This window comes from Cyprinodon variegatus, unplaced genomic scaffold, assembly GCF_000732505.1.
Source record: "Cyprinodon variegatus isolate N-32 unplaced genomic scaffold, C_variegatus-1.0 Scaffold15, whole genome shotgun sequence".
NCBI lineage: Eukaryota > Metazoa > Chordata > Actinopteri > Cyprinodontiformes > Cyprinodontidae > Cyprinodon > Cyprinodon variegatus.
The window spans coordinates 1,942,154-1,956,806 of record NW_015150468.1 but is presented as its reverse complement, the minus strand read 5'-3'; the positions used below and the strand labels follow the sequence as shown (position 1 = coordinate 1,956,806).

Genomic DNA, 14,653 nt, shown 5'->3' with positions numbered 1-14,653 from the left:
AAAGAAATGGAAGAAGAAAAATGTGATGTAAAATAGAGGTGACGTGTTGGTGGAGAAGAAATGAAAAATATAACACAAAAAAAAAAAAACATCAAAAAATAAGTGCAGGCAAAGCAAAGTAGTAATTGCAGGAAGGGTTGTTCAATTAATTTCAGAAAGAGGAGAGGTGGAGGTGACAAAAGAGGAAGAGAGTGAACAGTAGTTATCAAGCTGTCAATGAGGAGATTACATAAGCTTCAAAGCTCTTATCAGATTCAGCCACCTATGAAATAACAGCTCTTAGGAAAGTCCGAGACAACCCTAACACAGAGACACCTTCTTCCTGGCAGATGTTTGGTAAATTTGTACTTTCTTTTTTAGAGGTCAAGAATTTTCAGCAACATCACTTTAAATACAAAAATAGAAAAATAATGGGGAAAGACATATACTAAAGAAAAAATATATATATATTTTTCACTTCCAACACAGAAAATGTAAACTTTGTTCTGTTTCTACATTTAGCAGCTCCTTTTTAACTAGAAGGAACTTTACTCACGGTGGCAAAAGAAAAAAAGAAATTCCCCCCCAAGCTACCCAATATATATATATATATATATATATATATATATATATATATATATATATATATATATATATATATATATATATATATATACCGTATATGCAATTCACTAGACTGTGCAGTCCTGCACAGTGCATCAAAGAGTTCATTGAGAAACTTTCACAAAATGTTCAGTTCAGAAGATTAATTGAAAAATTTAAAAAAAAATACAGTTCATCATCAAAACCAGATAAAGTGGATGGCAGGTCATTACATGTGGAAAGTGTTATGTTTGTCATTGTTCACAATATTTCAAGAAACAGACCTAAATTAAATGTAACATTTAAACTGTGTACATTTTGACATTTTAAAAGACTACAGGTTAATACCTATTTAACGAAATTGTAAAAGATTGTACTGGAAAATTAGTCAATTTTTTTTGTCATAATTTAGTTTAGTTTTAGTTTAGAGATTTTTATCATAGTTTTATTCCCATTAACTTTTCATTCTGATTTAGTCTGATTTTAGTCGACAAGAATCTAAAAATACCAAAAATTGCAGCCGCTTAAACAAAAGCTTCCCACCTACATCCTTTTCTTTCAGTAGTAACACCAGTGGTGAGATAGACACAGGGCAAAATCTTTAAAAATGGCAAACTCTCATAAATCCAACTGAGTGTATTTCAACAAGGCAACAAATAGATTCAGGCACTTGAAACCTGGAACAGATTTTCCTGTTCAAATAACCTTCATTCATAGTAACTGAATTGCATAAAAAAAAAAAAAGAAAAAAAAAAAGAAGCTATGTAACAAAGTCAAGGGAAGGTCTGCCCGGCCTGACTTTACACCACTCAAAGACATTCAGGCTTGGGGAAAAGGTCTGTGGAACAATTAGGGGTCAACTGAGGTCCAGTATAGGTGCTTTAGTAAATCAACTCTCTTCTAGAAGTGTTTAATATTCATCAAAGCAGATAAGCGTTAGAGAAGACTATCATGAGTCATTATGAGCCCTAAAGAAATATGATGCTTTGCTTTCCTTAAAAGTGCTCCACAACCTTCTCTATAAACAGGCATGCCATCTCTGACAGACATGCATGAGTGTGAGGATACATTTAAGGCCTTGGGACAAAGTTATTTCACAAAGAAAATAAGACAAAATGTTTTCTATATATTTTGGAAATATCATTTATTTGCTCCGTAACTGTATATATATTTGCATAAGTAAAAAAAAATAATGATGTACGAATATATCTTTTATTGCATTGAATTAATTCCATAATATTTATCTTATATCTAGTTGCCATTTTGATCACACCATACATCATGGCCAAATTATGACACTGATTGTAATGAGTGATAATTAGTACCAATTTCTGTCAAATACTCTGCGCACAAGTGGTGGATTCAATAAAGAAGATACGCAGTTTGAACTTAGTCAGCTCTAAACCTGGTTCTGATCAGGGTAAGGTTGCTTCCAAATAATGCAAATCTGTAAGGAAACTTAAGCCAAACGGGAAGTGTGTCAGCAGCAACTATTATGTTGTCCAAATAGAGAGGCAAGTCTAGGAAGTAAGTAAGTAAGGAAGTAGGAAAAGGAAGTAAGATGCCTCCTATCCATAGTTCATAGGGACGTCCAGATATTCCTATCCATTGCATGTGAGCTACAGTATATGGTTGCCAACAATTCTTTGCATAGCAGGACATGTAGGCACAGCTCATCTCATGGAGTTGATATGAACTGTGTGTGACACATAAAAATGTGTCCAACTTCATAAGTTTTAGCTTTTATGAACTTGTGTGACTTGATTTTGTCGTCCCAATTCGAAAAGCATCTCCAAAGAGTCTGTCACATACTGTACTGACATCTGGAAGGCTAACAGCTGTCCAAGATCAGTATAGCAGTCCAAAGTTCCTTTCCTACTGTGGATTGTGTTCCCAATGGATAACAGCTTGGAACAGGAGACGGAGATGCAATTTGATGTATTTAAAATAAGCCTAACTTTAGCTGCATCGGATTCAGACTGAGCCAGCTTTATGAAACCCAAATGACAACAAATGAAAATCAGGCCAGACTTGACCAACTAAGCCTAGCTTATTCAACAGGAAGCCAATTTAGAAACATCTCTCTGGTTCCTGATTATTATGTTAATTTTGTTTTAGTTTTAGGTGTCTTTCCTTTGTCTTTCAGTGCCCCTATCTCAGCTGCGCCTCAATTCTCCTCAGCTGTTGTCTATTTCTCACCGAGCTGACAACCTTAGCTGGGCCCTGGGACAATATATTAGGATTGGTCCCTCCTACCATATGTATACATATGAAATTTTAGATATTTATGGAAGCAGGAACCATATGTATGTAGCTAATTAAGTTACTAATTTAATTATTTATTCACTTAAGGTGAGTGGTGGCCTAGTGGTTAGGGCATTGCGCTTGGAAACCAGAGGTTCTGAGTTCAAGCTCCACTCTCACAGACTGCCACTCTGAGTCCCTGAGCAAAGGCCCTTAACTCCTACAATGCTCCACTGGTGCCACACAATGGCAGTCCACTGCTCCCCAAGGAGATGGAGAGAGTTGATTTTGTTGCCTTATACTTGTGACAATGTAATGAAAATAAAAAAAAAAGTATGAAAATAAAAAAGCAATTTATTAAATGCATAGATCATAAGAAGGACATTTTTTAATTTGCAATATATATCTTGCCACTTTTTAATTTATTGCATGTAGCCTTTTTGGCTTTCCATACCTGCTTTGGCCAAAATTGATGCCATTTATAGGCTTCTGCTTGTGTGACTTGTTTAGTTTTGGTCAAAATCTTTCTTAAACCGTTGAGACTGTCTATTTATTCACCACCACAGCAGCCTGATGCAGCTGTGGAAATGTCTGGTAGCCATGTAAATCAAATTCAAAACATTGCAACCTTTTAACAATGCCTGTTGGTTTGGTCTTAACTGTAACTTCATCAAGCAAAGAAAGATACAAGAAAACTTTTCAGAAACCGCTGAGTTTATTTGCGCTATCAGAGTGCTTACAAGCTGTGACCGCCTGCACAGAGAGCAGATTTCCTGGAGGTTATAGGGATCCAAAGTTAAGCTGTTCCTGCGGCTTCAGTTTCTGTGTTAAAGTGATACAACCGCTGCCTCACCCAGGATAGAGGCGACAATTTAGGTTCTGTATTTCCCTATCTATAGTAGCAGGGGAGCAAGCCCTAATGTTTACCAGCTTGATAAACTTTAAAGATGCTGCGCCAGTGGCATCATTATATACCGGTACACCAAAAAAAATTATGCAAATGTTTTTGGCACTTACTTAATCTTATTTAGTAACACAATTGGTTCATGTTAGCAGGGTAGTACATAAAACAATTGTGTTACTAAATATGATTAAGTAAATGCCAAATAAAACATGCATTATCACCTTATTTTTTTCAGTGTGTAAAGAATGGCAGGTGGTGGTACTGCCCCAATACAGCAGTGGATAATTGGAAGAAAAAAAAGGAAAATACTTTACTTTACTTGAATATAAAACTGTATTACTTTGCAAACATTAAAAAAGGAACAAAATAATTTTCTTGGCCATAGATGGAGGGGGCTGGTTCAGAGCCCTTCCTCCGGTTTGAAAGATAATTTTCCACATGCTAAATATTTACATTTGCATATCCTCCACCCATAAATGTGCACAGTTGTGTCTTTAGAAGATCATCTGCATTTGAGCCTTCTTAGAAGATCCACTCTGCAGGTAAAAACAAGTTTGCATGTGTTTTTACCTGCAGACAACATTTCAGAAGGTCAGGCCTCATGTAGGTATGTCAGTGTTATTTTATGCTATATTTACAGTTGCCCGGGTTGGTATCAGAAAAGACCACATCATTTTATCTTAGCTGTCGGAACTCCCGTTTTAACAAGGAATCTACCGTATTTTACCCCTCTTTCACCATTTGCACTCTCCCGTAAATTTTCCATATCATAGAATTATAATAAATAAACAAAATTCTGCCTCCTAAAACGGAACTGCTGCTAGAGTTGCGAGTCAAAATCTGATCACCTAATTGTAGTTTGCAATTGGTTGACAAATGTTTATTTTTCTTGTGCATGTCATAAAATATAAGGGAAACTGAAGCTTGACTGGGGTAGTCAAATGGCTCGCAGCGGATGACATAAATTGCCCTTATTTTCAAACGCAAAACTTGTCAGTCATGTTTGATCTTTATCAACTTATCTGTCTTTTGTGCCTTAAACATTTTTTTCAGTTGATTTCAATTTAGCTCCCTATTTATCTGTTATCATCAATGAGGAGTTGCATACGTCTTATGCAGCAAGCACCTTCCTACTACTGAGAATTGGAAGATAAGCTTTTGTGGATTGTTCAGGAAGTCATTGCATTTCATCCCAAACTAGATTATGTCATTTATCACACTTACACACACTCATGCATATCTTGTGAAACTATCCTTGAGGGGACATTCTGTTTACTTCCATTCATTTTGCGTTCAATTATATGGCCTAACCCTGACCCTTACCCTAACACTAACTATTACCAACACAAACCTAACCCTAAACTTAACCTAAACACAATTCACACCTTTGTCCTAAACCTAACCCTCACCCCAAGAAGATAACTTCTTCTTATGGAGACCAGTCTTTGATCCCTACAAGTATATTTAATTTTGCAAAATGTAGCATATTTCTGTGAAACTGTCCCCACAGAGTAAGATAAACATGACCACACACACATAACCATGACAATTACCCTAAACCTAACCATTACTGGTAGATACCAAACCTAAACCTAAATCACACCTTCATCCTAAGACCCAGCCAACAAATGAGGAGAAGTAAAAGGATCTCACTTTACATGAAAGTCCTCACTTTACTAGCAAGATGCACCAATACTGTCCAAACTTTCCAGCAAGTAAAAATGCACACAAACACCCCTGCTGAGAATCCAACATATCATTAGCTCATATCAGCAATCAGAAAGTAGAAACTAGAAGCTGCTGAGTATTTTGTACAGGGAATGCACTGCAGTTCTATGCACATATCTCTTCTAAGGGTGTTTTCTATTTTCTACAGGGTGCTTATATTTACCAGTGATTTATTCTAACAATGTTTTACACTTTCTACAAGTGTTTTAGAATATTTTTTGCATATTAGATGTGCCTTTCTAGGCCTGGAGTCTCTGCAAAATTGTGTTATGATTTTATAATGAAGGGGATGAAGCGAAAAAGAGTTTGCCCAGGGCGCCATTTATACATGAACAACTACTACATGTGTGGTATCCTCATTGGATCACATACACCGTATGGTTTATAGTGATGCAAAGGTCATGTGATAATTAATAAAAAACGTATTTGAGAGTTTTAAAATGAAGGAAGGAGTTCTATTATGATTAGATTGTTTTATGAGATGGAAGAGGTGGAAGAATTAGTCAAAATATAACAAGGAGTAAAAGCAGGCGGATCCACTGCCAAAATCAAGTTATACTAGTGATTTTGATTAGAGAACAAGAAAAAAATGACATGTAATATGTAGAAATAAAACAGTTTATCTACATCCGACAATTTCAATTGGATTTTATGGATTACACATAACAGGACAGTTAGGTGTAGTGTGCAGGAGGGCTGGCTTTGTTTTACATCCAACAAATCTGTGTAACAGCAATACCTGCCAGTTGGGAAAATTAATCCATTAAATCACACCTGTGGGTGCACCTTTACCTGCTGTGAGTGCATATTAAAGCCCCACAGCTACAGGTTTACCTTGTATCTTGCTTATATTCAGGAAGCTGTGATCACAAACACAAACATCAGTTAATCCTCTGGGGTGGCATGATTAACCACCGTACAGTCATGCCAATAATTCATGCCTCTCAAAGCTAATCTGACAACCTCGTCGTTTCAAAAGGCACAAACAAAGCAGAGTCTGATCTTAGCATTAATGCCTTCTAGTGTTTTCACATGAACATGCTAACAAGTGTTAGTTTGTCTAAATCCAAAATGGCATCGCGTTCAGACAAACATAACGCCTTTAGCTGTCTGCACTCTGGTCACGGTTCAGGCATAAGGAGAGCCATTATCAGACCCGTGCTATAAGCCCCCTGAGCCAATTTGATGTGATGAATGTGCAATTTCCTTTGTCTCCACACAGCCAGTTAATTACAATCTCTATCAATAAAGTATGTCCCACTTGAGTGGTCGACATTAGAGACCAAAGAGTCACATCTTCAGATGACCTGTCGCTCTAGAGCAACACAGACTAGACAAACTGGGATTCTTTAATGGGTGCCAGGCTGTTCTGAGAACCCCCTAGATAACCAGGAAAGATAAACACTTAGAGAGACTAAATTAACCACTTTAGTATTTGCAGAAACTTCACTTAGCCTCAATTCCCTGCTGGTAATTAAGGGGTGAATTATAATGAGGCTCACTTCCCTATGTTAAAAAGAAGACAAAAAAAGAATTAGGAGAGACAGAGACAGACCACGAGACACAATGATATTGATTTTTTGACAAAATTAGAACAATCTTTCATAATCAGGAGCAATGTTCCATGGCATGTTTGACAGCAGCAAATCGTTCCTCTTATTGTACATCCTTTCTTTCCTAAATAGATAAACTACACTTAGACAACAATGTAGTCAGAAAAGGACTTAATACAGAATATAACCTTGGAGCCAAGAAACAATGAACAAAGATTTAAGCAAAGAATATAATTCACAGACTTTTTTTTCTAAGTGCTCATAGACACAAAAATGCTGCAGCTACAGTTTCAAGAGGTCAAATCACATTAGTCTTGTCTGAGCATCTCCTCTGGAAGAATAATTTTCTGCTACTGTCTCTTCTGAGCTTTTTAACATAATTTTAGAATCCCAGGTCTCCCCAGATAATCCTTAAATCTTGAATATACGCATGGAAAGATTCAGATGTTTAATGTGAGGCAACCTTTCCGTTATCATCCACCATCTGTTCCTGGTATTACATCTTGATTGCTATGAACAACAACCCATTGTAAGCTCAGAGCTGAAAATGGGAAATAATGGCAAAAATCGTATGCACTGAAAAAACAATTTTATATGTAGTTATATCTAAAATCTAAAAACAGGAAAACAATCAGTTTTTTAATGTAAGTATAAACAGTAAGTAGATACAGTTAGTCTTTATCTTTACACCTGTTTCCAATATTTAAAAGTAAAATATCTGATGTCAGACTGAAGTGAAATAAATTCTTCTGACTAAAACTGACCTTTTGTCAAGAACATTTGCATAAAATGCCTGGTTTGATGCAGGCTGATCATTTACAAGTCTGCCAGTTTAAAGATTTTTTTTTTCCTCACAGATGAAGAGAATCTTGGGATGCTATAATTCAAATGTTGGTTTTAGAGCCATAACAAACTAGTAGACAGATCAGAAAGTTCAAAAGCCACCCAAAACAAAACAAAAACGAAACAAAAACTTTAATTGTACTAAAATTTTTACATTAAGTTTTCTATTCTGACACAGTGTTACTGCTCCAGGTCTTCGATCAAAAACGATATACTGATATATGCTGAGTGCATCTATTAATCTAAGATAGCAATTATGATTTTTTTAATTCCTGTTACCTCTTTAAATTAAACAAAATCAGTTTTTAACATAGCTTTAACTTACAACACGTGCCATTTTAAAGCAATTTACAGTCCAGTCAGTCAGATTATATATACATAGAGATCTTTATGTAATTTCTGCCACTAAGCGTGAGATAAGATCCTTCAATGGAAACACCAGTAGGGATTCACATGGCAGTTATTTGTTTAAGGAGAATGTAAGAGAATAAGGAAAGGTGGCCATTATGTCCTCCAGCAGTCGTAGCCATTAGCAGCATGGAAACAAAAGTAGGTCAGGATAAATAACTACAGTACAAGCTTAATCAGAAAGGAAAGGTTTAAGCCTAACTTTAAAGTCAGTCACTAGTAAACATGTAAAACTTGCAGTATTCTTAGTTTAACACATTAGTAAATTTATAATCAACACATGCTACATTATATTATCCTGAACCAGCCATGCTGCTGCTTTTTCTCAGACACTTGCATCTTTCTATGGGTTTTGAATTTTTAAAACCATATGACCTGCATTTCTGCATGTTTAAATCTATGTTTGTATTTCAGGGCCTGGTGCACATAGAATTTGTTACAATTACAAATGTTCTCATATGATTTGTGTGACAGCACAATATTTGAATTGCCAAGGATGCCAAGATGTTAGCATCAGTGAAAAAACTAAAGTTCTGCCTCCAGTTTTTATTCGTAGAAAATCTAGGAATCACCAATTAATCGTGATCTGACAGCGAAGGGCACTGTTTGGAACATGTGGAACGATCAGACTTTAAATGAATAATGAAACCTATCAGTAAGAGCTTTATATGAGAGAAGGAATATTTCAAATTCTATTCTTGATTTAAATTTTTTGCAGCATTGGGATCTACTGAAGGCATTTAACTGCTTTTTGTGGACTTTCTTCTAGAAAAGATACTCTCCCAGGTAATATTAGCTGTCTAATCTTAAATATTTCTTTTATGAGACTGTCTGGATATTTAAATCTAAAATGCCATATAAAGACCCAAAAGTGTTTATTTGGCATTCTGTTAAAATATGATTCCAGTATGTTTAGCACCTGGTCCTAGGTCCTGCACAGAACAAGGTAAAACTGCTTTTTCCTAAATACGCTCTTTATGTATTCAATTATCTATTCTATCTAGCACTTTTGCTGTCTTTCTTTAGGTAATAACTGAATAAATTATAGCAGAAAGGGAAGCATAACATATTCTCTCTCCAAAAGATTTATTCCCTCCTAAAAAAGCTTATTCAAATAAGACTATTCTGAGCAGAAAGCCACTTTCATAATTGTCCCTGCAAAGAGCTGCTATTTAATTTTGTCTTTACAGTTACTTCATCAAGTCACTGTAAGTAAGTATGATTTTCCTTTGTATTAGATGGTAGCAGAAATGAACGTCAGCGTTTAATTCAGCATACTCTAAAGAAAAAGCAGGGTCCTTTTACTTCGAGCAGACTGGATCTGAATGTCTTTGCGTTCAGATACTAGACTTCAGACTCCTTGTTCTGAAATCCTGTCATGTTTTAATTACTGACACATTCCCCAAAAACAGTGATGAAGACAACTGCAAAGTTTGCAACAAGACACCTCCAACCATACAGTAAAGGAGAGGCCTATTAACAGTGATGGTTTTATTTATGAGATATTATAACTAAGGCATAAGAGCTGAACACTGAGCCACAGGCTAAGCTAGAGGGAAAAGTATACATTTAGAGTGTGTCACATTGTTATGACGAAACCAATGACATGGACACTATTTGACTCATACACCAGATCTGCAGTTTTATTCGAGTGGACAGGGAACATCTTGCCTGTTTCCAGTTCATCTACATATCAAGGCTTTCAGAGTTCAACTTTATGTTCTGTCTTTCTATAAAACAATCTCAAATATATGTTATTGTTATTTGGTACACCATAGAGTAACATTTATTTTTCTGTTACAAAAAGATTTCAGAAAATTCTGGAGTAGCTAAATAGTTATCCATTTCTTTCTGACAGCCCTAAATATTCAGTCTAATTAATTTATTCTATCAGTCGCCTCATCAATAAATATAGTCAACCTGTCTAATGGAATTCAACACTGGAGAGCATGAAGTAAACCTAATGCATCAAAACCAAAAAACACAACAAACACACACAAAGATCTGGGTTAAAGGACTGAAACTTTGTAAGCACTTATTAATTTAACATCTGAAAATAGATTATGGCACAGTTATAAACCTACCACTACACGGTTGTCAACGTAAACTAACAGGTTGGGCTAGAAGAGCTTTGCTCCAAGAAGTTTCCCAAAGACCCAAAGGTTGTTCATAAATCTTCCCTTCATAAAAGCAAGAAGTAAACTACCGTTTCAAAGAACCCAAGACATCAACCACTGCCACAAGCAGTGAAGGTGAAAGCCCAAAATCAGAAAGAAGGTTCCATGGTCAGATGAAAATAAGGTCAACTTCTTACTTCTTGCTAACTGTCATGTGGCTTAAAAAACACTGCATATCTGCTTAAAAACATCCAACCCACTCTGTGAATCATGGTGGTGGCAGGTTGTTACAGGGTTCAGAAACTTCCGTTTGGTGCCCCTGAAAGCAACTGGCAATTCTGCAATGTTGCAAAATTTTTGTCTCCTGCAGTGGTTTGGAATCTGATAGTTGACAACTTTGGGCAGAGAAGACTGAGAAATGATGGAGCTATTTGTAAAGAAAGGGCCGCATTCACGCTCTAGATTCAACATATCCTCATTATCAGTGCGTATGAAATCGTACGAAAAGTTATGCACACTATTTCGTACGTTTTGGACGTTTTTCCTCAAAAAACTACATCAGTGCGCATGCGCTGGCAGACAGAAAAAAAAGCAGATCCGCGGACGGACGTAAAACTGGGAAAAACAGTGCAAAAAATCACTTATTCATGTCTCTAACTACATTGCTTGCTGTTTTATATCTTAGGGTTAGGGCTAATTGTAATTTATATTCTATATTCGTGAATGGTGCATCCGATGCGCATGCGCATATGACGAAAAAAACGTCCAAAATGTACGAAATTACGGTGCATAACTTTTCGTATGATTTCATACGCACTCATAATGAGAATAGGTTGCTAGATTGCATCCTACACCAGAGAACCAAAAATATCTCTGATCCGTTAAGATTCATATCTGTATTGTTGGCTAGCCAACAACAAGCTCTGGTGTTTAACGGGGGCACAGACTTTCATAAAGGGGCACTAGGGTCAAACGACTAATTCAGTGACTGATTCGACAATCCCAAATTACACAGATTAGTTTTTGAGAAGGGCAACCAGCAAAGCATCTTAAATTAAGCTAAAACATAAAACTGCAGCAATACCTGAATACCTTAGATCACAACATTATCCACCTAGAGCAGGGGTCTCAAACCAGTTCCAGAAAGGGTCGTGTGGCTGCAGGTTTTCTTTCCAACCAAGCAAAGGCACACCAGACTCCATTCATCTCATCAAGTCATCATGTTCAGATTGCAATCAGTTGATGAGGACCGGTTGGCGACCCCTGACCTAAAAGCATTTAAAGCCATTACACATGCATGTTTTCTGCTTCAAAAAATCAAACAATTAAAAATGGAACATATCAATAAAATTCTTACTTTTGAACACACAAGATGGCGATTATTATCTTCTAAAAGTAAATTAGAGATGATTGCAAGATGGTTAAACAGAGATAAAACAGGATGGTAGTATTAAACTAAACACTTAATAAGTAGATAAGCATATTACCTAGAATACATTGTATACATTAATGCTAAAAAGTTGTATTCTCACTATATACTGTAGACTTTTTAATTTCACTCCGCTTGTTGTTTGCATATCAATTCCACCATGTGTGCAGTTCTGTAGAGGGAAAATGGACCTCAGGTCAACATTTATAAGTGGCGATGAGGTCTACCAATATTTAAAGCCAGTACCTTAGGCTTTTAGGCAACGTCGCGTAAACACAAAGACACTCCAAACCATTCCCTTTGACAAAATGCTTTTTAGGAGTCCATTTTCAGAATGATGCAAAAACACGCTCATAAGCCCTTAGTACAGGTAGATGACTTATGCACACCACTATGTAAATGCTTAATGGATCTGTTACATAACTATCAAATTGCTTTTCTGTGTTATAAAGCTACATCTATTTTATTAGTGTAAAGGCTGTTTTTAGCTACAACATCCAGCTTCACAGCTCCTTCTCTAAACCTCAAAATTTGTAATATTGAGAAGCGAAATGATGTATGACCTATTTATACTGGTTTTATGTAATAATAAAAGCTCAAGGAATGTGTGCTTTCAAACATCCCAACTTGACCTTGGAGTAGACATAGTTACAATGACAGGTTCAGTTTCAGTTTTTATTTATTCAAGGCAAACAACCTAAAATTACTCTGACCTCTAAAACTTAATTCTTCTATAAATAACATGTTATATAAAGACAAAATATTCTCTCCCCCCAATTCCGTGAAGCATGAGAAATAAATCATATTCATTACACAACTAACTGCCATGTATTGGCTCTTTCTAGGTGTATTTTAAACATCTCACGTTGTCTTTTTTTTTTTTTTTAGTTCCCCTGAGTGTACCTCCTTTTCTTCAAACCTGTCACCATCACAGGCAGACAGGTGTCCTAGTGGGAAAACACACACACACACACACACACAGAAAAATGAAGAAAAGGATACTTTGACATTTGGCTGCAGTGGGAAGAATCCTGTCGTCTTTGAAAATGTGTATCTTAAACATTAAGCATTCAGAGGTGGAATATTAAACTCGCCCTTGCAAATGTGCAAAGTGGAAGATGTGCAGAACAGATTACATTACAGTAACTTTTTTCTCATGTGACACAGTGCAGCTGCAGAGAGATTACATTATTATATCTTATGCTACTCATGTATATGCAGCTGCACAAACTATATCCCTGTGACAGCAGGGGAGGTCTGGAGAGTGAGAGATGGTTTAAGTTTTGTTTTTTTGGGGTTTTTCTTTTTCAAAAAGTAGACAAATATAATAATTATAATAATAAAAAAACGTAGATGGTGTGTGTTAATACACAAGCAATCATCTTCAGGCAGGGAGAACCCTAAGATATTTTTATACACTATAGAAACTCATCAGGAAAAAGACAGATGCACCTCCACAGCAGCTGACAGTTTGCCAGAGGCTTACATTTACTGTAAGATTCGGTGGCCCATCTAGCCATGGTGATGTTTACTGCTTTCATAATGTAGAGGTGAAGGACATCATTTGATATATTCTACTTATTTCAGTATCTTTACATAAATTACACTGCAAAAACTTTCTGAAAATGAGAAAAAAATCTTAAAATAAGTGTATTTAACCTTCACTTGAGTAGGGAAATAAGATGATCTGCCAATGGAATGAGCATTTTTACACTTGAAATAAAAACATTAAATAATATATTTAAATTTAAATTGTCTTATTCAATTAGTGTCTCACTAACCTGCTCAATGCATTTTTTGCAGTGTAGGTCAAATTATTTTTTTTTTATACTAAATCTTAAGCTGTAATTTTTTAAATTGAAAAAATTGACACTTTTTGTTGGACAAAAATAAGATGGAACTATAATTATGTCTGTGGTCCAAATATTAGTATGTCTGCAACATCTCATGCTGTATCAACAAACTGTGGTCTGCATCTTATTAGGCAAATAGGTGTATATGTCGGATGTTTTTTTTAACTACTTTAAATTGTTAGATCTAGTGAGATCTTTCCCCTAGTGTGCTGTTATTGCACAGCAGAACTCACCTTGGTTGGAGGTTCCTGAGTCCGACAGGACACTTTTAAGCAGGAGCAGGAACACACAGTATTTCCCAGCGGAGCGCATCGCTGAATTAAACACCAGCGCGCTTTTCACTGAACCGCCGCAGTCTCCCGAATAGATCCGACAAATGTAAACTTGATGGGGTTTCATAAAAGAACGTGAAAAAATCTTTCCAATATCCAGACTCGGTGAATCACTGCTACCCCACAGGAGTTGTCTTCATCAGTCGTTCATCCCGGATTCTTCTGACAGGATACAGACAGGCAGGTGATTTAAAATAAAGGATGAGAAAAAGACTTTGAAGTGAGTTAGAAAATGGAGAGTAGATGTTTTAAACTAGAAATCACACTCAAGGTTAAAAAAAAAAAAAAAAAAAAGTCACTTTAGTTGTTCATGTTTTAATTGAAAATATGAATAGCGCAGCGTGGAAGAGCTGGAGGATAAAAAACAGGAATTTCCAGCTCACTTTCTGCCAGTGCATCCCTTGTGCTTCTGTGTCAGTGCTTGCATCCTCTTTCTCTCTCTTCTCAGGATGGGAGAAATGCTCCTGCGCAGGCTAACTCGTTTTTTTCTCCCCGCACTAAACAATCACGGATTTTGAATCAAGACCTGCAAAAAGAACTTGTCTTTAAAAATATTTGGCATCATCTCTCACTGCTGTTCATTGAAAACGCACCGTTTCCATCAGACGCAAAGTCTGCTGGGTTATTGATTTCACTTGGGTATTTGGGCTGCAGAGATGA

The 14,653-nt window shown here is 36.2% G+C and overlaps 1 protein-coding gene across 1 annotated transcript in view; it reads right to left on the bottom strand.

Annotated features, from left to right (window-relative positions):
- The window catches only part of LOC107090552 (ephrin type-A receptor 6-like), an 82,128-nt gene extending 67,760 nt beyond the window's left edge, over window positions 1-14,368 (bottom strand). The window contains exon 1 of the mRNA XM_015383990.1: window positions 13,895-14,368. Within this exon, the coding sequence (XP_015239476.1) occupies window positions 13,895-14,060 (166 nt within the window). The 5' untranslated portion in view covers window positions 14,061-14,368. The remainder of the gene's footprint in view (window positions 1-13,894) is intronic.
- Window positions 14,369-14,653: the final 285 nt, after the last annotated feature.